The sequence below is a fragment of the Siniperca chuatsi genome, linkage group LG12 (assembly GCF_020085105.1).
Source record: "Siniperca chuatsi isolate FFG_IHB_CAS linkage group LG12, ASM2008510v1, whole genome shotgun sequence".
Classification (NCBI taxonomy): Eukaryota; Metazoa; Chordata; class Actinopteri; order Centrarchiformes; family Sinipercidae; genus Siniperca; species Siniperca chuatsi.
The window spans coordinates 7,525,242-7,552,315 of NC_058053.1; the positions used below are offsets into that span (position 1 = coordinate 7,525,242).

The window sequence follows — 27,074 nt, forward strand, 5'->3', positions numbered from 1 at the left end:
ACTTATATCCACTTGGTACTTAATTTATCTTACCTGTATTATAGTGTATTATATTTTCTTGCTTAGTACTTCTATTCCTGTGTGCACTGACGTGATAGTGAGCAGCTGTAACGAAAGAGTTTCCACTCGGGGGATCAATAAAGTATTTCTGATTCTGATATACAAATAAACACACACAAGCTTACACACTTAACAATAAAAACACCCAGAACCAAATCAATTGTTATTTAGCCTTTATTAAATAATAATAATAACATTAAAAAAGAAATTTTTCTGTACAAAGTGTACAAACAACGGTTTGAGTTATCTGGCCAGTGCCGTATCTCTGTGTGTCTTAATGGAGTATGCATTTGTCTGTATGAGCATTTGTGTATGTGTGTCAGTGTGTATATGTGTGTATCCATCGAGACAGAAGAGGTAATACTATCTGGACTTCCAGAAGGAACGTGTATGTGTGTGTGTTTCTATATGATTGTGTGTTAATTTGTAGCCATTGGCACACATAGTCTCACAATATACTCACTGATCACTACTTACTGTTACGTGTGTGTGTGTGTTTGTGTGAGAGAGAAAGAAAGAGAGTCAGAGTAAGATAGCAGGAGGTGGAGAGAAAGAGAGAGAGAAAGAAAGAGACATAATAAGAGAGCTCCAAGGCACTTGGAAAACAGTCCAATGAAAATGCAGTTAGATGGACAGAAAACCCTCCATCTCTCTCTCCATTGTTCCCTCCCTCCATCTCTTCTTCTCTGACCATCTTTCAACACCTTTTTATAATTCCCTTATTTTCTTTGTTTATTTCATCTCAATATGCCTCCTGGCTACATCCATGTATGCCCTTGAACGGGGACAGATGAGAGAGAAAGACAAAAAGAGAGACTGGGGGCAAAGATACAACAAGTGTTACATGTTTGAGTCCCCTTTCCTCACACTCTTTTGCTCTTTCACTTTACCCCCCAGAGGACAACAACTCGACCCGGATATTTCACAGATTCAGAAAACATGAAAAGAGAACTTTCTGGGATTGAACTTCATCTGCTGCGGCTGAGCAGAGTGAGAACTTAAAATACAAAGAAGACAGGGAGAGGTCAGCGCCTGGTCTTGCAATTAAAAATTTGCAATTTTTTTAAAATTTCAGTCTGGGCCACTAACTTACCCTCCCGGTCTGTTTTTTGTTTTGTTGTTCTCTCTGTGTTGTGATTGTGTCTCTCTCTCTCACCTTTCACCTGTCCTGCTGACAGTCTCATTTTATGTTTCATTTTGTTCATCTTATTGGCTGTCTGTCCCCTTCTTCTGTCAGCTGGGTATATGGATATGGATATGTTACCATGCAGAGAATCACCTGCCTAGCCCTACTCCAATCGTTTAGATAAAGCTTTCCATATGAATCTTTCATAGACTCTCATCGACTATGTTGACAAGTTAATCAAATGTTCCCGACCACAGCTTGAGCAGTCTGCAAGCCAAAAAGTACCATCTTTAACTGCAGATAGTTTACTTCAAAAGCAAGGAAATTAAATGTTGATGAATGCATTTACTGTCTGCTGCCATGGTTTATGATGCCATTAGAAATGTACCCATAATGCAAAAGTCTCCCATGATTTCCATTCATATGCAGCTTTTTGCAATAGTTATTTATGTTTACTAGTAACATCTGCTTCTAATGTAGGAAGTAGTGTGGCATATTTAAAGCACAGGCAAAAGTAACAGTGTGGAGGTCAGGAGAGACCACCAGACGTACAAAATGCTTGAGTATTACACCAGAGATTCAAGTTTGTGCTTCAAGTCAGTGTTGACTTTTTCATTTTTTAACTATGACTACAACCTTTCCCAAACCTTTACAAATTGGTTTTAGTTGTCTAACCATAACCAGAAAAACGGAAATTATGCTTTAGTTTCCACAATTGTACATTGAAGGAAAAACACATGAAACATGTTGCCGATATGTTTAACATAAGCATTTTGTCGATATGTTAATTAAAACAAAGCATTCTGGGAGGCATTAAAGGTATCCTGTGGCGTTTTCTTGTAAACATACAAAGTTATATTTACATTCAGTGTTTCTCACTAATATCTTAGAGGTCTAACAAACATGTTGAACGTAGTTCCTTCCTCATAAAACATTTGCAAAGCCTTTTTTCCCTAACAATTTTAAATCCTGCATTGTTTACATCTATGTTTGCTAGCAGTCTTCCTTACCTTGAAAATTAGCTTTGTTTCGTGGCATGTTACCATGTTGCTGCATGCTTGTGCGTGCATGAGATACAAACAAAATTGTAAAAACATTGCTCCATAGCTCTACTAGTGGTCAAAAACTCCACAGGGTACCGTTAAGTTTCCACTAAAATGTATTTAGTTGAAGCCAAATAGTGGCATATGAATGTAATTCTTGGGAGAATCAGCTGCATAATGCTGGCCACATGCAACCTGAACATTTTTGTAGGTCCAGTATCCTCACCAGGCTTTTGAGAATAAACTTCACTAGTTTTACTTATGACATTCAGACATCAACAGGTTACTTTGATTGATAATGAGACTTCTCCTGCATGTAAACATAACCACCATATTTTTTTTTACCTTTCTGTCTCTTTCTTCCTGTCTGTCTATCTTTCTGCGTGTGTGTATGTGTGTCCTCCTGTACATTAGTCTCTCCAGCAGCACTGGCCCTCCTCGATGGCTGTCCTCCGATACAGCGTATACTGTAGTTAGCTTAAGGCTCGATTGTGTGTCCAAGAAAGTCGACGGTGCGATTTCCATTCTCCTCCTTTAGTCATTCCTTCTCCTTTTTGAGCGTCCTTCATACAGGGGGTGACGCTAAGAGCGGTGGATAAAAGGCAGGATGATCTATCACTCTCAGTCCGTTCTCCACCTAGCTTCTTTTAACACTTGTTAAGACCCCCTGTGCACATACACAGCTCTTTGGCAATCCATAGGTTGCAATAAAACAATCAATAACATTTTGTTCACACAGTGTCTGTCCATCATTTGGGCATCATACAGTCTGAAAAGCAAAAAAAAATATAGATATATACCAAAGACAAACCCTAGAATACTGAATCTAAAGCACGACTCCATAACAGCATGTTAGATTTAGATAAACCTCTGATTTTCTATCTTTCATCTTCCTTTACCTTTCCTCTACTCTTTGTAAAGACTGATACTCTGTAATGGAACATGTGCCAAAATAGAAAAGGACTGAAGTAACAGTTAAGACCATGGAGTCCAACACAATGCTAAAGAAAGTCTAAAAATGGCTTAAGAGCTCTACAGGGCGGCTACGAACTGAAGCTGGCTTTTCTTTACCTTTTTTTTCTCCAAACAGACACAAGTCTAAAACAAAACAAAAACAGTCACCATTACTCTTCTATGCCACTGGTTTCACAAAGCGCAGACCGAGGGCAGACAAAGGAGCAAGCGAGCACCATATTGCGGGCTAGCGGACGTTTGAATATCACAGAACTCATATCTAAAACTTTCAGAAACAAACAAAAAAAAAGTCCTTTTTCATCCTCTTTTCCTCCTTCGCCTTTAGAAATCTAGATTCATTTGAGTTTTGCGGTTTGATATCTTTTAAACTTCTTTAGGGGGATAGGCATTCGCTTGATATGTGTTGATTTCAGTCAAAAGTACCCACATTAAATGGTCCACTGGTGCTGAAGTCTTCACAAACTGTCAGAAGCTGGAACTTTTTGATTTCTGCATGCCATCTCTATTGACCACATTCTAATCCAAGCTAATGAGGACAAATTTGACATTGCCCTTCTGCAAAGTACCATTCATGGATACGTGTTAATGAAATTCTCTTCTTCATTAAGAATCTCATTACAAACAATTCAACCAAACACCCCAGACTGTGCTGTCATTTGTGGTCCAAATGTCCAAATTGTCATGGGTGCTGTTGTCCATTCTAGCTTCATTCCAGTGGCTTGTGGGATATATTCTATGGTAGTTCTGTCATTCATATTCATGTATTCATTCCTTCATTCATTCCCAGGCTTTTAGAATCGAGCAGGCTCTCTCCTGCAGGCGGAGGAGATATGGTACTGTAGGTAGGGGAGACTGGGGTCAGGTGTTCCCCCAGTTTAGGCCTCATAGCATGTAGGGGAGATCAAGGTCACAAGTTCCCACTGGCACGCAAATAGGTGGGGAAACTCTGGGTTGAATGTTACCCCTTTAGACATCAGAGCAGGATATTAGGTAGGGTACACTGGGGATTGAAATAACAAATAGTGCTTTGTTTTCGTGTTTTCTTTGTCCACACTGAGAACAAAATTACTTTTGCAGGGGATCACAGGACATGTCTTTCCCCATAGTTCTCCAGAGTTCTCCTCCTTGTCCTCCTCCTCGTCCTCCTCCTCTTCACGCCTCTGAGCAGCACCTCTGCTGGTTTATCTTCACTTTATGCTTAATCCCGTCGTACAACTCAAAGTTGTAGTTCTCCAGCGTCGTGGAGGAGCGTGAGGAAAGGCCGCTGTAGGAGCATGTGCAGTAGAGGAGCAGTCCTGCGCAAACCGCACCCATCAGGACGCCTAAAGAGCTCATCACGATGATGGTGAGGAGGATGGGGTCCAGCGTGTACAGCCAGGCGTTGTCCTTGTCTTTCTCTGACACCAGGGTGACAGAGGGGGGGTCCACATCAGAGGAGGAGGGGGTGGAGAAGGATGACGGCCACCCTGGGAAGACATACTCTGGAAAGAAAACAGTAAACTTTAGAAAAAACTTCTATACTTAATTACAAATAGCTTAAGTTAATGAAGCATACAATACCAGTGGTTTTGCATGTGTTAGCCCATTTACTGCAAATCACATGTACTTCACTCTACTTCCACACTGTGCAATTTACATGTATTTTCCCTGTTATTCCAGGCAACCACTGGTTTCCATTGACTTCTTTATCATATGAGAATAATCATGCTGGAGTTGTGAAATCCATTCGCAGTGAACATCAAGTCTGCATATAGTTTTGTTACTTATTATTGTTGTGCGTCACTACAGTTGAGGTGCAGATTGATTTGAAAAGTTTACTGGAAAAGGAGTCTAAAACTTTAAAATATAAATGATTTGAAGCTAATGTGCAAAAACACTCGTATATTCCTCTAAAGTGAGACAGTGTAACTTGCTTAACAGCGCCACTGTGGCCACATGTTAAAATGTAGTGTAATGCTAGCACAAGCTGAGAAGAGTCATAAAGACAGAACTGACTCAGTAATGTCATTTACATAGCAATAAAGGTAGCTATCATTAGCCACCATAAGCTAGTGATCATAGCAGACCTAGTCAGGCTGTAGCAGCAAAACCCTTGAGTGTATTGAACTGAGAAAGGGTGTGTTTTGTTGCTTATGGATTACATTTTTCTTATATAAGAAAAGAAGTGTGGTCTTCCTTCTTTCAAAAGTCACACAGTCTCGCATTAAGGACATTAATTTAACTGTTTCAGAGGCAAATGCCCCACATCATGGCTGATATATGCAAGAACAGTAAATTCTGTTAACCACAACCCCAGTTTTTATTGACTTCAAAAATTTGTTAATATAATGAAATTAATTATTGTAAAGGTGCTCTCTAGAGTGGCTTGTGTGTGTTGAAGTGCGCACAAGCAATCATGCTAATCCACTTAATGAATGTATACACATGAACAAACCAATCCACAATTAATTACTGCATTTAGAGTGTTTTATGAACACACTGATACACAAGCAGACACACACACACACACACACACAGGAAGTAAACCGTGATTTTAACAGACAGATGTTTTCTAGGTGCCCAGGAGGAAGCTGTCTGTCTCACTTTGTCTGCCATGGAACATGAAAGAGGAGGAGAGGAAACACACGCTAACATGCCCACATGCACACACTTTTGAATGAATGCTCTCTCACACTCTGCCCCTCGCGACACACACACACACACACACACACACACACACACATACACACACACACACCAGAGATTGTCTGTCACTGTTGCCACAGGCTTTTTCCTTGTGGAACCACAAGTAAAATGAAGAGCCATGGGCATGCCTCTACTTAAAGAGCTATTTCACTCTTCTTTGGGTGAGACTTGTAAAACAGCCAGTATAGCCTCAGGCTGAGAGGAGAAGAGAAGAGATGAGAAGATAAGAGAAGAAGACTTCAAACCTCACCTCCATCGATGGGGGGCTTGTGGTTGAAAACAGGATCTTTTCCGAAATCCATAGGTCTAGGATCTGTTAAAAAGCCAGAAAGAATAACTATGAATCTCAACCATCCAGTCAAGCCAGAGCTACTCTAGAGTCCACAACATGTTGTGATAACATCACTCCATCTCTTATGTTGTCAGCACACAAGCTACGTTTGTAGATAGAAATCAAACTACACAAACAGCTCAAAGAGTGAGTGATACTCTTTAAACTTTGTGAAGAGATCAGGCCAGAGATCTACTATAAACCGTTTTGTGCTGTGCTCAGTCTGTCAAGGGAAAATAACATCCGGGGTTACTAAACATTTCAGAGAGACTACCTGCATAAAGCCAACAAGTTTCATTATGTGATAAGCATCATTGCTCTTTTTTTATTGGCTTAGAAATGAAAACAGAGTCAAGAGGTTGAGAAAATGAGTAGAAAGATAGCAAGGAGAGAGAGAGAGAGAAAGAGCGAGAGAGAGAAAGGGAGACTTAACTGTGAAAAAAGACACACAAAACTGTTCATAGAAAAATATCACTTTTATTACCTTCACATTCCCCACAATATATTTTCTCTTCTATTCCAAGACCATGAAATTCAACAAGCTAAAATACCACATTATATTTCTGAGGGAGGCCGAAGTGCAAGGCTTTGAAGGGTTTGGAAGCTCAATTCTGCTTCAATTCAGCTCTGTTCAAGGAAATTGATATTACAATCCTCAGAAGAAAATAAAGCAGTATCTGGGCAACTGATAATCATTTATTGCTGGGGCAAAGGAACCAAAAACACATTATAAAGTGAAACCGTAATAGATATTCAAAAGACAAGAGGTGAAAAACTAATTTAGTAGATATGAAAAAAAGATACAGAGCCTCATTTCCTCTGTTAGATAAGGTCATTTTTCTATCAGACAATTTTAACATGTGGCATCCAGATTATGCCTTCTAAAAACAGCCTTTACGAACTTCCATTACTCTTCAGTCTGTAAATAATAGCAAGAGATTAATACTTTTAACTGAGACCTGCTTTCTGTGAAATGAAAATATTTGCTCATGGATTAAATATGAGGTAATTTCCAGATAATTAAAGAAGTGACTCAATCACATCTTTAATTGTTTAAAATTGACCCAAAATTGACTTCCAAACCCAATTACAGAATAAACAAAAGAAACTGACTCAATTCAAATATTACAGCAACCAACAAATCCTATGCTAAATGGAGTGTATTCATTCTCAGATGTTTGGTTGTTGAGTATTTGCTTATTTAATTATTTGATTGTGAGTATGGGTGCCTCTATTGGCTTTATATGTTTCTCTGTAGTTCAATATTTAATTTGCTTGAAGTGCAAGAGAGTGAAATCCAGCGCAAGACAAAAAGACAATCATAAAGTCGAGGTCTTTCCTTCACAGAGGCAGAGAAAGTGCACAGGAGTAAATATAACAGTGATGTGGCTGAAGCCAGGGATGAATATTTAAGCAGTTTACCACTTCAAGGCTGGTTTTATTCAGTCTAAGTGAGTCTAAACTAGCCACAGTGTGAATTAAAACTAATTCAAATTCGTCCCTTGCTGAGGCCACGTGTCAGAAAGATCAGTCTTTGCTGCTTCCAACAGATTTACATCGAGAAAAATCTTTCTGACTAATAAAAACCCCCTCAATTATTAGAACAAGAAATCAAAGAATAACAACATCATCATTTGATAAAAATGACATCATCAAGGTAGATTTTCCAAAAACATACTTTACCCCTCAAATGTGTGATTTCACATCACCGAAAATGAGGGCGAAAAGTGACAAATGACAACAAAGGAAATACAAAAAATATCTGACCAACCGGACAGACATGTCAAAGCATGCAAGTTTGGAAAACTCCAGAATGGTCTGCAGATTATGAACATGACTTCAAATAATGTTGGCAAAAGTCTCAACCATCCTACTAAATAAAATAATGCTGTCATGTTATTCAATGAAAAAAAAAAAAAAAAGCTGCTAATGTGCCGAATAGGCAGTTAGCCCCGAAACAATGGAAACCTGCTGAGCTAAATATGGCTAATCCCAGTAGTCACGCTGTAAATTATAATATTTTATGGAGGTCTTAATGAAATGTACTCTTCATGTAAGACCACGCTTAGTACATGCACATAAAAGTGTCTAATCAGTCTTCCCTTCTGTCTTCTGATTGTGTAAATGTACAGACCCTCCAGGCTCTAAATTCTCCTTTCTCACAGTCAACTGAAATCACTACGGGCCATGACAAAACATTAAATCACTAACTGAGAGATAGTAAAAGAAGAAGGATAAAAAAGAGAGATGCTCGGACACTCTTTGGACGACTGTTGAACACTTTCTAATGATCCTGGCTTAAAGCCCTCAGGCTAGGATCCTGAGAAGAATCATCACACGGATCTGAAAGGAGATTAAAACTCCCTGTAGTCCCATTTTATCTCCACTCTCCAATTAGTAAAGAGAAGAATAAAAAGGGGGCTTCTTTTATTATTCAGGCAAAGACATGGATGGCTCTTTGGCACCATACACTGTTCCAGTGGGGGCTTGAGGACCTGTTAGAGTGCTTTCACTCGTAATATTTCTCCAGGAAACAGAGGAGGAGGAGGCAGAAAGAAAAAAAAAACAGAGATGGCCTGAGGGCTAGAAATGCTTACCACAGGGTTTTATGAATGCAATCAGCTCCATTACCTAATTAGAAATATTAAAGGGCTTCAAAGTAGTTTGTGATGGAGAAGGGAGAGGGGAGTGAGGGAAGGTTGATTTAAAAGCGCTGCATGACAAGATGCCAGCACATTTTCAAAATCTTGCAAAAAGTTTGATAAAGAGAGAGAGAGAGAGAGAGAGAGAGAGAATGAGAGAAAAGTGCATGGGAAGCACAACATAAATATAGTTATATATTATTCCTCTGTTTGAATTTCGGACCCACATTGATTGGGTTACAGCACAGGGCTGCTAGAATGAGTCATATAATGTGTAAATCATATACAAGTCGATTGAAATGGAAAGGAAAGGGGATGGATATGCAAGCATAAAATCACTAAAATACTCGTTGACTAAAACACAAAAACACATTTTATGAGACACAATTTGATGAAATAAGTCAATATGGAGAGCTGCAGGTAGATGCATAAAACAATGATTTAAAGGACTGCATTTGTTGGAAATCTGGATTCTTTGCTAACACAGGTTTTGTGTTTGTTAGATGGTGTGTGCGTGCCGTGCTTATAATGTGTGTCTCCACCACACTGTCTATTCTGCCAAAAGACTTCTTTCATCTGCTTTTGTGTTTGAAACAACCTGCCCTCCTCCTTCAATTCTCTCCCTCCTTCAATCCAAACCCCAACCTGCCTCCCTGTTAGCCATCCTCTTGGAGTAAGAGAAAAATCTATCTTTAGAAAGTATAGAGTGCAGGTTTGTTTTTTGTTTTTTTTTACTTCTTTCATCTTCCTCCATCTCTGGGCGCATTCTTTGGAGGGAAAGGGGGCTCGCTTAATGGGCCCTTCTCCTCTGAGAGATTTTGCTCTCCTCCATTTCTGCCTCTCATTTTGTCTCCTGTGTTTTTTACTGGGAGGATTTGCGATGAAGGGAAGGAGTAGAATAGGAACAAGCGGGTTTTGATAAAAAGGCTGGGCGATTTGAGCATGACCAAAATGATGTAGGGGGGTAGCACACAATACAAGATTTTGAGCTGCTGATAATTCCAGAAAATAAGTACCAAAGTGGTGCGCCCAATTTCACAGACGTGAATCTGAACAGAAGTTGATACTGGGCTTCTCAATCCAAAACCAAACATATCATTTTGTTTTTTTGTTTTTACATCATCTGAACACTTTTCACATAACATATTGATTTGCATCCGTTTCATGTCCCTATCTGATTTAAGCTTGAAGCTGGGTGCCGTAAATAAGGGACACACATTTGCTGTTGCAAAATGGCTTCAACTTGAGGATCTGACATCAAATGAAAGTCAAGAAAAGTTGTTAAGATCATCTCAGTGAACACAATCCACGTAACTGTTACCTTAAAACAATAGTCAGTGAGTACAAGAAATAAACATTGTATAACTATATAATTATACATCAGAAGCACATGTAGGCCTACTGTAACGTGATTACAAAGGGAAAAAAGGTTCTTAATTCACAACCAGTACACTTCTCAACTTATTTTTATATTAAGATATAAATGTAAATAATAATAATAATAAATGTAAGAAATTGTCATAAATCATCAGAGCCATCAATAAATAATTGTTAAGAAGCAGAAAAGTGCTAATGTGTAACCAAACTTCATCATGTCACACTTGTCTGGTTCATTTTTATGCAAACTCTGTACTCTATCAACATGGGAAAATTTAAAAAAGTGAATGCTAGCACACATACAGTTAAGCAGATGATTAAGAAAACATCAAGAAAGGTGTGTGAGGGCTGCGCCAGTAGTGCTGCACTGGAATCAGTCTTTTTTGACAGATTGACTGTGAATGAAATGATCAAAGGAACTGACCAGTGATCCTGGATCAATGGTTTTCTAAAAGGCTTCATAGGTAAGAAGCTCTTTCTCACAGCATACATTTGGTCTCACCTGTAGAATAGAAGCAAAACTAACAATTATGTAGCCAAGTGGACCACATTCTCAGGTTACCAGGCTAATATGCAAAACATTCTGAATTTCACAAATGATTCATTTGTCATCTAGGATAACACACAAAGATTTAACAGATGTTAAGATTTTAACTTGCACAGACTTCAAAGAAAAGTTTAATCGCAGCTTTAGATACTCAATACATATAATTTTGGATTTGTTTCATTCACACAGTCTAATGTGTGCAGGACATACAAAGATGTTTAGTTTGAACATTAACAGACACAGGCATTGGATTACGAGATCCAGGCAAAAAAAAACTGTCTTTTCACACTCTGAGGCACAACCTCGTTCTCGAGGTGAAGAGGTAATAGTTTTAAAGCACATTTAAAAAAAGGCATATCAGTAATGAAAAATGCACTCAGGGTAACACATGAGACTCAGTTATTAGCCAGTGAAAAGTTTTGAAGTGTCCGTGCATATGAGACTTTTGAGCCTTTGTGTGTTTTTATGCCGAGAGTGTTTTTTTCTAAGTCTGCAGGATGCGGTGTAAACTGTCACATCCTATCTTTCCCTCGTGTAAACCAGACAGAGAAGAGCACAACACTGATTCCTTGTTCACAGACCAAAGGAGCCACCCATAGTGGATGTGTAGCTGTCTATCTGTCACGGCTGGATGGGCAGCACTAATTCCTCCTATACCTCTTCCTTCTCTGTTACTTAATCTGTCTCTGTCACTCTCAGTTTCTCAAAAGGCTAGTGGACAAATAAACAGCAGCTTCATTCAGACCCAAAGAAATAGCCTTCTCTCTTTATGCAGCGCACATCGTGACTTCTATCTCCCTGTACCTGTGTGTAAATCCCTTCTCTGTAGGACAGGGTATTTGGAGGCAGACAGTGTCTGATCTGCAGATCAGAGCATGGAAAACAGACATATCCTGCTCTGACATTTATAGAAGAGGAACATTTGCTGTTACAACACTGACATTGCACACTGCATGTACATATGTTTGTCCACACTCTGTTAGGCAGTCTACCTGTGATTTACTTGTCATTCTGATCATACTGCATTTCATTTTCAGGTTGGGGTGCAGCTGTAGAAGCCAGTACGCTCTTCAGTACATCAAAAAAGTTGCACTCTAATGTTATCAGGCCCTCATCAGCCATCAGAATTGTCTATTTAAGTGCTTCCATCTACTCTCCCAAGTGAGGGATATTGGCAAAATGTTATGTCAGGAGTACATTCTGCCAGTTCCAGCAAACAAGGAAGTTTAGCAAAGATGCATCCTGATGAGTGAATTAGATCAGTCATCAGCAACAGGAACTGCAGTGTCTCTTCTGTGTAGATTCTCATCAGTGAAGAGTGGCGATTATGAATACTGTTGTTGATCATTTATTTCAGGGAGTTTTCACACCCTTTGATCGCTTCATTCGAACAAAGCATTCTAATAAAATTATATCATTCACATGTAGTTCAGTTGTTTTCAACACTGGGAATCATGGCTGTCATCTTTCTCCAGTCTGATGGTGAGCATGGGTTCAAGACTCGGCCCAGTACCTGGGTACAGGTGGTTTTGGTTGGGGCTGTGGATCAGATTATAGCAGAGGTTTTGGTTCTGGTAGCAGTTTTGGTGACCTTGCTGATTTGGTTGCTGGCTGTTGTGGTACATCACTGAATGATGATGACTACTGCCGGTCTTCTTGGTCGCCCAGTGGTACCGATGGCAGCACAGTATCACCACCACGGTTACAGTGACCAGCAGCAAGAGGGCACCGCCTCCCGCCAACACATAGTACCAGTAGGCAGGGACATGCTGCACAGCCACTGTGTCTACTGTGGGCTCCATCCCAGACATGGCGCCCCCTGGAGGGCAGGAGGACACATTACTGGTTGGCACTATGGACGAGGGAGGCAGGCATGCAGACCTCATTGGAGAATTAAAAGCTGTTAACTGACCATTCGCTAAACCCCTCCCCCCATACAGTCATTGTCAAATCATAGCTTAGAAACCGTAACTAGGCATGGCAAGTCTGTCAAGCTTTGGATTTCTCCACATGCTGAATCGTGTGTGTGGGGCTGTAGTAAGAGCAATACTAAGCCTTTAAAGAGTTTGGAGGGTAATTGTTGTTTTTTAGCCCAAAAACACAAAAGCAAATGTGTAAGGAATGGATTAAACAAAGTGTTTATCTGCTCTAAACTGCAATGGTTAGCATGTCCAGCAACGAGCATTACTTCCAGGGCCAAGGAGCACATCATTAATTAATTAATACATTTTTCCTTATACTTATAAAATTGTCTTTGACACAGAACTGGTTAGGATGCTGACTTTTTGCCTGAGAAATGCAGCTTTAGCCTACGTTTTTTAGCAAAACATCATGTATGTTGCCATGAGTGCATATTTAAGACCCCCTTTAGGCCTATAGGGTTCTCATTTTAAAATGAGTCAGCTGGAAACATTAAAAGTCAGGGATAACGTTTTCAACCAACTCTAGCTAACATTAGCTTAATATAGCTAACAAGCAACAGCTGATAAAATCTGCCATTTCAGCTGGCAAAATTGATGAGAGCTGGCTAAAAATGAGAAGCCTGCTATTGTCTACCTCTGTCTAAAATCAAGGATCTATTGTGCCAGAAATTACCATGAATTTCAAGTGTTAATTCTGCCACCGTTATCAATGTATATGACATACATGACATACATGCTGCGCGAGAATGGAAAGCTTGACAGGCCTAGTAACAGTAACTAAACAGGGTGGAAGCAAATGGTCATTTACTGTAGTAGTGAGCTGAAATTATTGTGCCTTGCTGGTATTCATAGAAACATAATATGTAAGGTCGACAGCAGACAAAGCTTCCAGATTTAGCACACTTTGCCAATATCCAGTTGCATACTCAAAGTAATTTAAAGTCTTCATTCTTAAAAAAAAAATGCTGATGCATATATCTTTGATGCTGTTTTACTCACAGTATTTTTGGTTGATGCAAATGTCACAAACATAAGCTGCACATTGACACGCAAAGGCTCATGCCATGCGTTCGTTTCGAACAGAGAATGCGAAGCCTTGATTATGCAGTGACTGGCTGATTTGGACAAAGGGTGGGGAGTGTTAAGTGGTTGTATTTGGTAGGATGCAGCTGCTTTTGTCAGGGCAAGATCACATTGAAGGGAGTCGAGTGGAGGGAGAAAGAGATGAAGAGGGAAATCAGAGAGAAATTACAGGGGTAGCGAAAGGATAAGAGAGAAGGCATTATTGGAAGAAAGAATGGAGTGGAATAGAGAGGGGTTGTAGAAAGCGAGGAGAGAGGGTGGGAGGGAGGGGAAGTGAAGGGAGAGAGCTAATCCTGCCATGATATCTTTAATCCTGCATTAGAGGGTTTGTGTGAAACTTCAATACTCTGTCAACTAACTGTGAAAGAAACCCACTGAGAGAAACGTTGTGGAAGAAAGAGAGACAGAGAAAAAGAATGGGAGAGAATGAAAAAAAGGAAAAATCGGAGCAAGAAAGAAAGGAAGAAAGAAAGAGGAAATAGAAGCAGGGCAAGCAAGAACTTGATAGAAATAATGAATGGACAGAGGAAAGAGATGCAGAGAAAGACAGAACCTCAAGGAAACCAGTGAGCTTAATTTTATCTTCTTTTTTTTAAGTTCAGACGTACTCTGTAAGGGTTTAAAATTGGCTTTGATTGTAAAGCTGTGCTCTAAGCAGCCTGCACAGAGAGCCTTCCCACCAGTGGATTAAGACACAGATGATTTCTAGGGCTGCAAAAATTGACCGTCACTTTGCTTTTTGGGGGGGGGATCTAGGGGGGGAAAAGGGGAAAGTTTCTCAAGAGCACCACACCTAAAGTGAGCTAAAAAGTGTGGCTGTCAAGGAACTTTGGTTACTAGAATTTCTGAATCACTGAATTACTATCTTTCTCATTCCAGGTCCTACGCTTCACACATCAACAATCTTGCCTTATCTGAATGAGATACTTTGAAAGTGTCAGTCCAAATTGAAGCCAGAATTATCCTCTTTCTCTCTCTCTCTCTCTCTCTGTGTGTGTGTGTGTGTGTGTGTGTGTGTGTGTGTGTGTGTGTGTGTGTGTGTGTGTGTGTGTGTAACATGATCTCTTTCCAGAAGCCAAATGCTTCCTTGGTTGCCATGGATACAAAAACCCAACATTGTGGCACACTGATTCACGTCACAACACAATGAAGCTGCACTGTTAACTAAGGATCATGTCATTAGGCTATAATTAAGGAGGAACATTTGAAAATTATTTCATTTTATCTCCATTTATCCTGAAGTTTCTCCATAATGTGAGATTTTGGGTCAGTGGATTAATTTGATTTAATATATTTTGATTAGTTTTTCTCCACTGGGCACTTGTCATTTTATAGATAGAAGAAGATTATAAGTAGGATACAATTAAAATTCAAATTGCAAAAGCATCAGTTGAGACATCCTTTGATTGCCCTGATCCCTGATCAGTTACTGAGGATATCTTCACTGTCAGGACCAAGTCAGTCACTGTATTCCTCCTCACACTTCCTTATAGGGATGAAGTCAACTTGACTTTTGACTGATTCAAATGAATTAAATTTAAATTCTCCTCCAACTAATTTCCTGTTTATGCCTCAATCACTAAAAATCCAGTTTCAACCTCCTTTTCACTTGCAGGATGTTGGCAGAAGCCGCAGTTAACTGACCAGTGATGACCAGTTCTTACTGTACTTAATTATCGATCATGGTGGATTTTAAAAGTTTCAAAAAACCCTGCTGTCCACACACTAACTCTTCAATTATCCACATCAAGACACACAAAAATAAATAACAACTGAGGAATTTATAGATGTATATATTCATGATATATGCCGTAAGTCTGGAATAGCGTTCAATTACAGCTGCTCACCCAAAGAGAAACACTTTAGTTCTTATCTCACTTTTCAACAGGAGTCCCAAAGGAGAAATTTCATCTTTCTTTCTGGGGCTAAGTCTCATGAAAACACACGTATGTTAGACCTGACACTTTTGTCATGCTGGGAGTCATATGACATCGCTCAGGGTCCAATAGTCTAAGAAACCAGCAAGCATTGGGTCAAATACTTAGCATATGAGTCAGGTAACTAGAGTTTTCTGAGTTTGCCTCTTGGCTTTTGGCTGGTTTTAGGAATGGTATTTATGTTTTTAATTGAACTGAATTGTGGTGAACAAAACTAAGTGCTCCTCAAGTATCTGACAGTATTCAAAGAATGTTTTTGATCTATTCACACACTAGGAACATGTGTACACACACACACACACACACACACACACACACACACACACACACTGAACAGACTAAATCAAGCACACAGTATCAGTAATACTGATGCAAAACAACTGAATGGTTGGCAATTATTCCTGTTCAAAAACATTCCACACAAACACAGTCCTTACACCTACACTGACTAATAGATGTGTGCTCCAGTTTTAACCTAGCCTCAACCATCCATGATCAATGTGGACACTAATCACCAAATGCAAAAAACATCTACAGTACATATAATAAAAGTCTTGGTGTACTACTCAGAGTGATCAAATACAGTATATTTTTTAATACGAAGTCCAACTTCAGTGTCAATGAGGCCCATGCTCTTCATATTTTGTGGGTCTCTAAACAAAAGCAGTCCTGCAGCCAGCGATTTAGGTCCCAACCCAGACTTTAAAAACAAGAGATCCAGTAGCATAGTAGCATAATCTGTCTAAGCCCTTTTTATCTGCTTTCTGGCTGGCCTATTTGAGGATGAAGCAGAGAAAAAGAAAAAGGAAAAAGAGAAAAGGGAAGTTGGATGGTGATCAGTTCTGCATTTTATTCAGGTGGGAGCAGCAGTTTGCTGGGCAGAGTAATAAAGTGAGAAATGGAGAAAAGGACAGGAGAGGAGAGGAGAAAAAGGCAAGGCAAGGAAGGGAATGAAAAGAATAGCTGAGATGAAAGTAGAGAAGCAGAGAGGAGGGAGGAGCACTATATAGAAAAGGGCAGAAGAGGAGAACAAGAAGAAGTAAAGAGATTGAAGAAGAGATGGTCCTTGTATGGTGTTGAATGCAGAGAGAGAGCGAGAGACAGAGAGAGGGAGAGAGCTTACATGATGACAACAAATCAGGATGGAGGAATGGATGAGAAGTGAGTGTGCTCTTCTTTCCGATTAGAAAGTTTTGAGGGTTGGACTGATAGAGTAAAAGTTAAGGACAGGAGAAGCGAGTTCTGCTTTGTTCTTTTAATTAAATCGATAACCAGACAGAGAAAAAGACCAGATGGAGACTGTTTCACTTTGTCTGAGCGGTTCAACCATGACCTCGTGATATGTCACCTTTGAAATTGTTTACAACACAAGCAATACAAAAATGAACACTGTTTCAGTATATATGTCACTGTGGGACTGTGCACTCTATAGGCACATGCATGCACAGAGACTTAACAACTGTGTTGCATATGTGAATACCAGTGACACCTCACACAACATGGTGCACACCATTAGTCTGTGGAATGTGCAAATACACCCCGATGTTACTCCATTGCAATTGCACATGTTGCTATTGCAGTCTGACAATGTTGCTGTTGTTGGATATAATCATGTGTTGCTATTTATCTACATAGTGGAAAATGTCATTTTCTCACAGCGGAACATACCAAACTACATAACCATGAGTATCAGCCCAGCATGCAGGGAGTCATGCTGGAACAATGCAGTGGATCCATTCCATCAGGCTGCAATGTTATCAAGATAATTTTCTTAAATGTGGATAAAGTCCACATATCAAAATCTATCAATGAAGTATATACCCTGAGAAAGTCTTACACACTGTTTAAAAATTCTGAAATTCATAGTTATGTGGACGTATTACACAAAGTACTACACATGTAAGAAACCATGGTTAGATTTGTTTGGAAATTATGTAATAGCTCAAGGGTAGAATTTTCAGTCAGAATAAGTTTGGTTTATGTCCATTTAGCTGTATGTAACACACGTTGTGCACTAACAAGGTTACTCAGCGCCAGTGCAGTGCTGCAAGCTGAGCTTAGCAACAAGCAGAAAGCACAGACATTTGGCACAGGAAGTACAAATGGAACAGGAAGTAGAACTTACTGGTTATGCCAGGAGTTAAGGCAGGGAAAGGCTCTGGAAAAGAGAGAAAAAAAGAAATGTTATTGATGATGGTTAGTGACTGATATGTTTGATAAAGCAATGAAAGGATAAGAGCCACTCTTATAAGAGCACTGATAGAACTACAGTGATATAAATCTCATTTGGTGATCAAAGTTCAGATGACTCATACTCGGTGTGAGTTCACAAATTTGATCTTCTGTTCACTGGAGCTGCTCCTGAATAGGACTTGGATTTCACCATCAGTTGTAGTTTAAGTTTTCTACTGTCTGCTTTAAGATAGAGTTGTTGTTTTTTTAACATTGTGATTAATATTATGCTATATGGTCAATCACTTTAATCTTAAGAGTTTCAAAATTGGTGCTTACACCATTATACAGTATATGAGAGGATAGTAAGCATCCACTAGCCTCTACAGGCTTCGGTGTCAGCGTCATTCCATAAAGAATGAGTTAAAATATGAGCATGATTAATACATATTTGTCTAGCTGGGAATTTGATTAAATATATTTATTGTATTCTAAAGTAGCCCTTTGCAATATGAAATACAGTTCCAAATATATCATCTTTGGGATTTTCTCAGTCTCAGTGTACTGTGGCATATTTTCATGATTAAATTGTTATGATACAACTATATTTCTGATGATTTTGAACAGAAATGCATTTTAATATAGCTGAATTGCAAAATTGTAGGACGCAGCACTTTTTGCTAAGGCAGTTGTTACTCCTTTTTGAGAAAATCAATAAAGATTTGTCGAGTTCTAAGATGGTGTAGGAGTCTAAAGGCTCATAAATCTTCCTGGATGACAGTCATTTTTACAAAATGGAGAGAAAATAAAGAGAGGAAGACAAAAGAGTGGGCTGACAGGGTTGGAAGAGGGGAAGTGTTCCTCCCCTGTCTCTCTCTTTGTATTTGTCATTTCTTTTTTTGCTTTGTCATTCTCTCTTTCCTGTCATTACTCTCTAACTCTCTTTTCCTAAGGTGAGACGCAAGGTGTTAATAGCAGCAGACATGCTAGGTCGAGAAGAAGAAAGAAGGGAACGGATGGAAGATGGGGGTGAATAGAGTGAGGGAAGGGTGAAGAGAAGGGAAATAGAAGAATGGGAAGGAAGGGTGGAGGTAAGTTAAAGGGTCATGGGAACAGCAACTGAAATTTACTGCTATTTATTATTTGCCAGAGGATATGACATCTGTTATGAAAGTGAGAGGGAGAGAGAAGATGGAAAAAAGAGAGAATGGCAGCACAAGTAAAGAAGTTGCAGCAGTGTGCTGAGAGAAGATGGACGAAAGAAAAAAATCATAAGATAAGGAATGAGGGAGCGGTTGATGGAATAATAAAAAAAATATGAAAAGAGGATGGTGGAAACACATTGGCAAGAAAAGTGAAAGAGGTAAGAGTAAACATGTCGTGCCAGATAAAAGCCCTCTCCGCCAGACAGTAAATAATAGTCGTGTTCTGACCTGCGATTGTAGCATCTCTCCTACTGGATGATCAGTGTAATATGTTACAGGGCTGTATGCAATAGTGAGAAGCTTACAAATCTGGTAAAAAAAAGGCTTCTGAGATATCATACTTGACCCACAGAAAGAGTTACAACAATGAAAATGCAGGAGCGCACAGTTAGTGGTGTGCCAAACATGAAATATTAATACTCTATAAAACAATAATCAGTTATAGCTATTGACACAGAGTCATTCCAAACGTATGCCAAGTTTGAGCGCAAAACACCATATCACTTAAAGATTATTAAAGGGCTACTCCAGATATTTAGTATTGCATTTCCATAAAGTTGTGGGAGAAAATAATCAAAATAATCGAAGTCACAATTGAAGCAGCAGAGGACATGACATGCTGATTTTTAGTTTCTAGAGTGAGTCAGTCAAAAAAAACTTGGATCCTATGATTCCCATAATGCAACCCGATAGCATCTTTCATTAATCCACATCTTTCAAACTCTGAAACCTGATGAAATCATCAGTGTTACTCCTCATGACTAGTATACTGATCTTTACATGTTAAATCGTTAGAATTCCCACTTAACAAATCTGCACAAATTTACTCTGGGTCTCATTAAAACATACCTTCAGCCCATGAGGTGACCAAAAGAACAATTATAGGCATCCCCATGATTTTATTGTGTTGGATACGAATTTAAATGAAAAAGAATTTGGACAGAGATGAGACAGATTAACCCCAGGCTAAATTAAAAAGGGTTGAGAGAGAAGCAGCTTGCAATGTGGGAAGCCAGTTTACAAGAGTGTGAGTGTCTTCATGTGTCATGGATATTAATGTAAAACAACTGTGGTAGTTTTTATATGTCATGATACATTAGTGTGTGTATTTGTGTGTGTGTGTGTGTGTGTGTGTGTGTGTGTGTGTGTGTGTGTATGTATGTGTGGGTGGAAATGATGTTTGTCAAACAAGGAAATGTGAAGAACTTAAAACTTAATCCTGTGTCTAGTCTGTGTGTTTCAAGTAAGTCTGCATTTTTCTGTTACAGTAATAACAAAGCATCCATAATTGAAGCCAATAGTTATTAATAATAATCTCATTGGCCAGCTTGTGTGTGTGTGTGTGTGTGTGTGTGTGTGAGTGAGTGTAAGGAAGAGAGAGAGACAAACAGACAAGCATTTTATTCACAGAATAACTACATGTTGCTCTCTCATGTAATCATGAACAAGCACACACATTTCATTTTGGTGCTCTATGGCCCAGCGACGGTCCAGAAAAAAGGCTAGTGATAGAAAGAGAATGAGGGAGAGATAGAGAGAAAGAATGAGAAGAATCATAAAACGGTGGGGTGGGGTGGTTTAGGAAAAGACTGAAGGAGATCGAGAGAGGGAGATATGAAAGATAGATTAGAATCCATGCCCAAAGGCCGTTTGTGGCCTACTTTCTTTTTTTTTAATATATTTTTTTTTTTTTTTGTGTGTGTGTGTGTGTGTGTGTGTGTGTCTGTCTGTCTATGTGTGTAAATGAGAAACATTCTGAGTTTTTTTCCCCTTCTCTCTCTCTTAACCAGCCAGTGAAAACATAGCATAAACGGTGAAGACGTGAGAGAGTCAGACAGATAGATAGTTAGATAGACAGACTGACTGAATAAAGCCTATACTGACATATTGACAAATGGACAGACAGGTAGACATACAGGTTATGGGACTTACGTGTACACTGCTCCAGCTCGATGCTGTTGCTCATGTGGATGTTGTCTATTCTGATGTGGCCTCTGGTTGGGTGATCAAAAAAACCCTCGAACACCACCTACATGATAGAAAAAGAGAGAGATTTTACAATAGGCTCTTTCTTTATTAAACACAGTGGTTAATGAACAGTTACAAAGTAGTGGTCAGTAAATAAATGGGTAAACCACCAGTAGGTAATTAAGAGATATTACAACTACCAATAGATTCAAATATTTCAATAGGAGTGTTTATCATTTTTGGCATTTAAAGTGTTCCTTAATCATACACCTTGCATCACCTTAACTACAGCCTGTGTATTTCTGTCCCTGGTTATGTGCGGCGAAGATCAGTGATAGCACAGAGCAGTAAATGACTGTTTCCCTGCCGTCAGTCAGGAAAAAACACTTACCTGATACTCCTTGGGGCTTTGGGGCAGGATGGTGCGGCCCTCTCTCCAGTGAGACCCTTGGTCTCCTTTTAGAGCCCATAGCAATGTCTCCTCCTGGTCACTGTCCCTCAGCAGGACCCTCAGGCTCCCCTGTGCCTCTCCCTGGAGCTGGTAGTAGAAGAGGAGGCAGAGCGGGCCTCGCTCCGGCCCCACCTCAGGGCTCAGCAGCCGGGCTCGCTTGCGCTGGGTGTGGGAGCCTGCATCCAGGTGGAGGTAGTTCCCTGAAAAATCTGGAGGAAAGGAAGAGACAGAGAGGTAGCATATGCTGCATTATTATGTACAGTATTGTATTACTGTAAGATCAGTGATGTATTTCAGATTAATGAGTTGTAACAAATGATAAATTAGTGGCCTTTAAATTGATACATCGCCACTCTTTTTAGCATAGGGTTGTAAATATGAAGCCACATATATGGTTTTCTCTGTGGTATTTGCATTTTATTCATTTAATGGATTACATTTTTTCATGGTGTATGACAGTGTTGCTGCAGAAAGCAGATTCACTTTTTGCTGGTCAAACAGGCCAACGTACAGTATGATGTAGTAATGCAGTGGGATGTGGTTGCTTAGAGTTTAAGGCATTACCACTATAATTCTGTGGTACGAGGCTTAACCGCAAATGAGACTGCCATTTCATCATGGCCGCTAATGGCTATAGATACAAATGAACACACACGTATACACACACACACACACACACACACACACACACACACACAGCCCTCAGCCCTAATCATTCTGAATGTTGACAACTCGATCTCTTGCTCTCCTCGTTTTTGCTACTTTGTCAGCACAGCCATCATACCAACACAGTCACAATGTTTGTGCACGAGTAGTGTGTGTGTGTGTGTGTGCATATTCTTGCTCTACACACACTCACTCTATCAACTTTAAAAAAAATCTAATTCACTTCCTTTTGCTCCTCTCAGCTCAAAGAATTGATGGGCAGAGAGCGTAGGAGGTAAAGGGAAAGAGGGGGTGAGTGAGTGAAAGAGTGAGTAAACATGACATGAGAGAGAGAGAGAAAGGCAGAGCTGTAGTGTTTTGCCCACCCAAAACAGGACCATTATCATTAGCCTGCTGCTGTGTTTGGCTGGTTGTCTAGTTTGTCTATTATGGCCGGAGAGTAAAAGCTTCGCTGGAGCTGCAAATAGTCTTTTTATCGACAGACAGACACTGTGTTACACCTTATAAGGATAGAGAGAGAAGAAAGAGGACAGACAAATGAAAAATCTATCAATCAATCAATCAATCTATCTATCTATCTATCTATCTATCTATCTATCTATCTATCTATCTATCTATCTATCTATCTATCTATCTATCTATCTATCTATCTATCTATCTATCTATCTATCTATCTATCTATCTATCTATCTATCTATCTATCTATCTATCTATCTATCTATACCACTGTTCTCCCTCAGCTCAGCTAAGACAAAAAAAAAAAAACCTTTGCCGTATTTTGCAGCACATCACACTTAATGAATAATGGATTTGGGTTGAGGTAACTCTGTTTCTTCACTTGGAGGCAATGAAAAAGGGGGCCTAAATTACCGTTGCTCATTAAGTACAGTTAGAGAAAGTTGCTGTGTTTTTCTGTCTCTCTGTGTTTGATCTTGGCGAACGTACAAAGGGAGGGAATTAATTAACAACTCTCCATGGGAGAGATAGGCAGGGATGTAGAATTGGCTCTGATGGAGGGAGGGAAATGTGTGTATGCGCGTGTGTTTTGGCGTCTGTTTCCATGAGTGTTAGTTTGTTTATGTTTATATCTGTATGTGTGTGTGTGAGTTCATCTGTCAGTCATTGTGTGTGTGTGTGTGTGTGTGTACCTGCAAGTGCCTTGCGTGTGAGTATAAGGTCATTATTTTGCATTCACTTAGATATGTGCAGTATCTATGTGTGTGTATTTTCTCTAAGTTTGAAAGTGGAGATATACTGTACAGGGCTGAGTGCCAAAGGTGAACATGGCCAAAGAAGTAGTGTATGGTGAACTACAGTGCAATGTCAACTTTTTTTCACATAGAAAAGATAAAGCGATGAGATAACTGCACTTAAAGTATGACTATGCCATTTCTTTTAATATGTCACACTGATTCCTAACTTTCCAGTTCTTTCCAAAATCACATATTTACTAAGTTCACATGGAGACAATGAGACGCACCTTTTCAAGAAGTGTCAGCCACACCAGAGTTCAAATGAGCGTTCACACCAGCATTAAGGAAATGAACCACTGGCAAACTGACTGTTTGAACTAGTTAGTGTGAAAGCACCATTAAATTGGGCCAGAATTAATATAGTTTACATAATTAAATATTAACTTCATTATATTGCATTATACTATTATTTCAGCATAAATCTTTGAAAACTGGCAAAAGCTTTGGGTTAGGGTCATTAAGAGAAGCTCACAGAAAAAGCTGTTTGTTTTATAATTTGTATCTCAGTGACACCTTTTGGAAATCAAAACAACTCAAAGTGATATCATCAGGTGTTAGAAACTTATATTATGCTGTCAATTTTTAGATTCTTTTTACCTTCTTTGAACCCTCCCTAATCCTCTCCTTATCAATTACTAAACCACTTCCAACAACGAGTAGTGTGAAGGGTTTCTTTCGATGAAAATCTCCACAGGGTATAGAGTTTCCGTCTTGCCCTATCTGAGATCAAAAGAATAACTTATGAGCTCCGTTCAGGTCGGATTTTCTCTTTTAAAACCCTAAAAGGGTTTTCAATGATAAGGATTGGGGATTTGATTTGCATATCGAGACAGCTTCCAGACAGGGCGCTGCGCTAATGTTGCTGTAGAACAAGACTTAATGTCATGTTGCTGTCTAACATGGAGACAGGGACGCTGCTATATCAATTACACGCACTCATACACGCACAGAAGCACACTCATAACTGCACATACACTTGCGTACGTTTGCAGGCGCACACACATACGCACACACATCGAACACACAGCATGGCGTGATGTAGAGCCTTGCCTTATGTCACGGCCCTGTCTCTTTATGAAGGAGCTGCTCAGTCAACCATAAACTGGATGGCTTCAACAGATACAGAGAAAACCTTGGTGGATGGCAAGGTCGTGTGTGTTTGTGTGTGGGAAACAAACCCACACACCTTGAGTGTTTAATACGTGGACAGTCCCACCTTGAGTGTGTGTGTGTGTGTGTGTGTGTGTGTGTGGAGCCTCCGGGGGAGCTGGAGAGCTAAGGCAGCACTTCTGTCAAAGCCATCATCTGACTTATCTGACCGCTCTGGGCGATGTGTGTGTGCCTTATAGGTGTGGAAGTACAGTATGTGTGTTTGTGTGAGAGAGAGAGAGGTACGTGAAGCAATGAATGTGTGTGTGTGTGAGTGTGTGTGATGGATAAAACAGTCTTGGTTATCCTCATGCTGTCTTATTAAAGGTGGACAGATGTGGAAAAAGGCAAGAACCACTGAGGGAAATGGGGGAGAGGTCAGTGAGGAGAGAAAGAGGTGATCACAGTGAAGGAATGAGAGGGCTGGAAGTGGAAAGCGACATGAAAATACAGAAATGATATACTGTAGTATGAGTTAGAACTGAAAAAGAGATGGATGACTTGTAGAGGAAGGATGGAATGAAAGATGGTAAGGTTAACATGGAGAAATTAGATGCGATTCAAATAAGGAGGCTGACGTAAGGTCATTACACTATACGAAAGGAGAAAGCAAAATATGCTACAAGAGAGAATAAAATCTGGAGATAAAGTGAAAAATAAGAAAATGTAGGGAAGGAGTAAAACTCCAAGAAGAGACAAAGAAAGTTGTGGATTAAAAAGGAGGCTGGAAAAGAGAAAAAGAAGAAAAACTGAGATAAAAACTAGGTTAGGGAAAGTGAAACTGTTAAAACTCCAATTAAGTCGTCGTACACACTGTTAGCAAATCAGAGTGAAATCCTTGCATCACAGTTGCTGTCAGTGGTTCCTCCCAGCACTGAGATCTGTAATATTCCACCACAGGACAACCAACCACTTAGCTCTTAATTAGCTACAGAAGTCTTTGTGCTGAGGAAGGTCAAACATCTCAACATGACAATGCTTTCTTTTCTGTGTTTAAAAAATGAGAAATGTCCAGAAGAATACCCAGAAAAATGAGAATTGAATGTAGTTCTAACGGGAACACAACGTTTTCAGAAAGTTTGAATGTTTAATGAGAGGAGAAAACCTGCCCAGAAATATTCTTACGGGTTCTCACCCTGTGGAGTTTTTAAAAGATCGAAAGAATTGTTGGCGACAGAGTTTGGATTGGGAAGTTTGTACAGTATGTCTGTGTGAGAAAGCTTGATGGTCATTAATCAGATACATGTAAGTATCTGATTAAAGATCAGAATAATTGGAAACTTGTAAGTATTCCTATTTAAGAATAAATACAGCAAGAGAAAAAATAAAGCCAGGTTACTTCGTATAAAAATTAGTAGTTTCCTTCCTTCCTTTCCTCCAAAAACACAATATTATATTTATTAATATTAGTATTTATTTACAATTGCACTAAACAGTAATAAAACAGATCAGACATAACCTACAAGAATTTAATGTAAGCCTTCCTAAATTGCTGCAGCATAATTGAGTGTTGTCAGTGACATATGCCATTACCCATTGCTGTTCTACTGGCACACCATTATGTACCGTTATGTTTTCATAGTTATGTCTTTCTGGTAGTTTTTCTGGAGTGTTCCTTTAAATGTCAGTAAGCTGGCATGTACATGTACATGTCTTTTTGGTAATGTTATTTGGATTTGAGTGCTGGAAACAGCAAAGATTAAAATGCTATATTGCAGTAATCCAGAAAAACATGCTACATTTGTGTTAATGATGACACAATCTGGGGAGTGACTGACCTGAAACTCTAGTAATATGGTGTAAAACAAACAATATATTTTAACAAATAATATATATAATAATAATATATAAACAAACAAGATATTTTAAACTTATACTTACTTTATTACTTAGAAAGGGTCTTGTTATAAAATGTAACTGTATGTGATTGCATGATGTATGTGATTGTAATGTGTTATTGATTACCAACAAATCAGTACTCACTGTCTGATCCCAGCGCCAAATCCTGCCTCGTTCCATGCGTGCCGTGTCCAGTTGAACTGCTGCTGGCTGTGTGCAGGGACCAGCTCACACCTGATTGGGGATCAGCCGACCAGCCACACAAGCTCTGCTCAAAGTCACATACAGCCGACAGGGACGGAGTGGTGGCTGTGGGTCGTGAAAGAGACGCACAGATAGTGAATAAAGACGTTTGATAGTGCATCTGTTTTGTGTAACAGTAAATATAACTGATTATTAAGTCGCCTTTCAGAGGCGTATCAAATTGTATTTTTTTCTCAGTTTCTTATCATCCTATTATGAGACTTAACTGGCTGGCTCCTCCTAGTGCTTTGAGAGAGATTCCCATTGTGTTTAGATGTTTTGGCAATAGTGCTCATGCAATATGACAATAAATCATGCTGAATACAAATATTAGTGTAAAAGAGAGATTAAGTGGAGAGAGAATGGGCTAGTCAGAAGAATCAGTGGGGAGGATAAAAGA

At 39.4% G+C, this 27,074-nt stretch overlaps 1 protein-coding gene across 4 annotated transcripts in view; it reads right to left on the minus strand.

Annotated features, from left to right (window-relative positions):
- Positions 1 to 216: 216 nt before the first annotated feature.
- Positions 217 to 27,074, minus strand: part of LOC122885483 (neuropilin-2-like) — a 101,207-nt gene continuing 74,349 nt past the window's right edge. The window contains exons 13-18 of one of the 4 annotated variants that reach the window (XM_044216598.1): positions 26,576 to 26,740; positions 21,465 to 21,733; positions 21,038 to 21,134; positions 17,854 to 17,886; positions 6,140 to 6,202; positions 217 to 4,685 (exon numbers count right to left, since the gene is read on the minus strand). In XM_044216598.1, the coding sequence (XP_044072533.1) occupies positions 4,357 to 4,685; positions 6,140 to 6,202; positions 17,854 to 17,886; positions 21,038 to 21,134; positions 21,465 to 21,733; positions 26,576 to 26,740 (956 nt within the window). In that variant the 3' untranslated portion in view covers positions 217 to 4,356. Of the gene's footprint in view, positions 4,686 to 6,139; positions 6,203 to 6,675; positions 12,606 to 17,853; positions 17,887 to 21,037; positions 21,135 to 21,464; positions 21,734 to 26,575; positions 26,741 to 27,074 lie in introns of those variants that run through there. The other 3 variants (XM_044216600.1, XM_044216601.1, XM_044216599.1) reach the window with 3 other exon arrangements.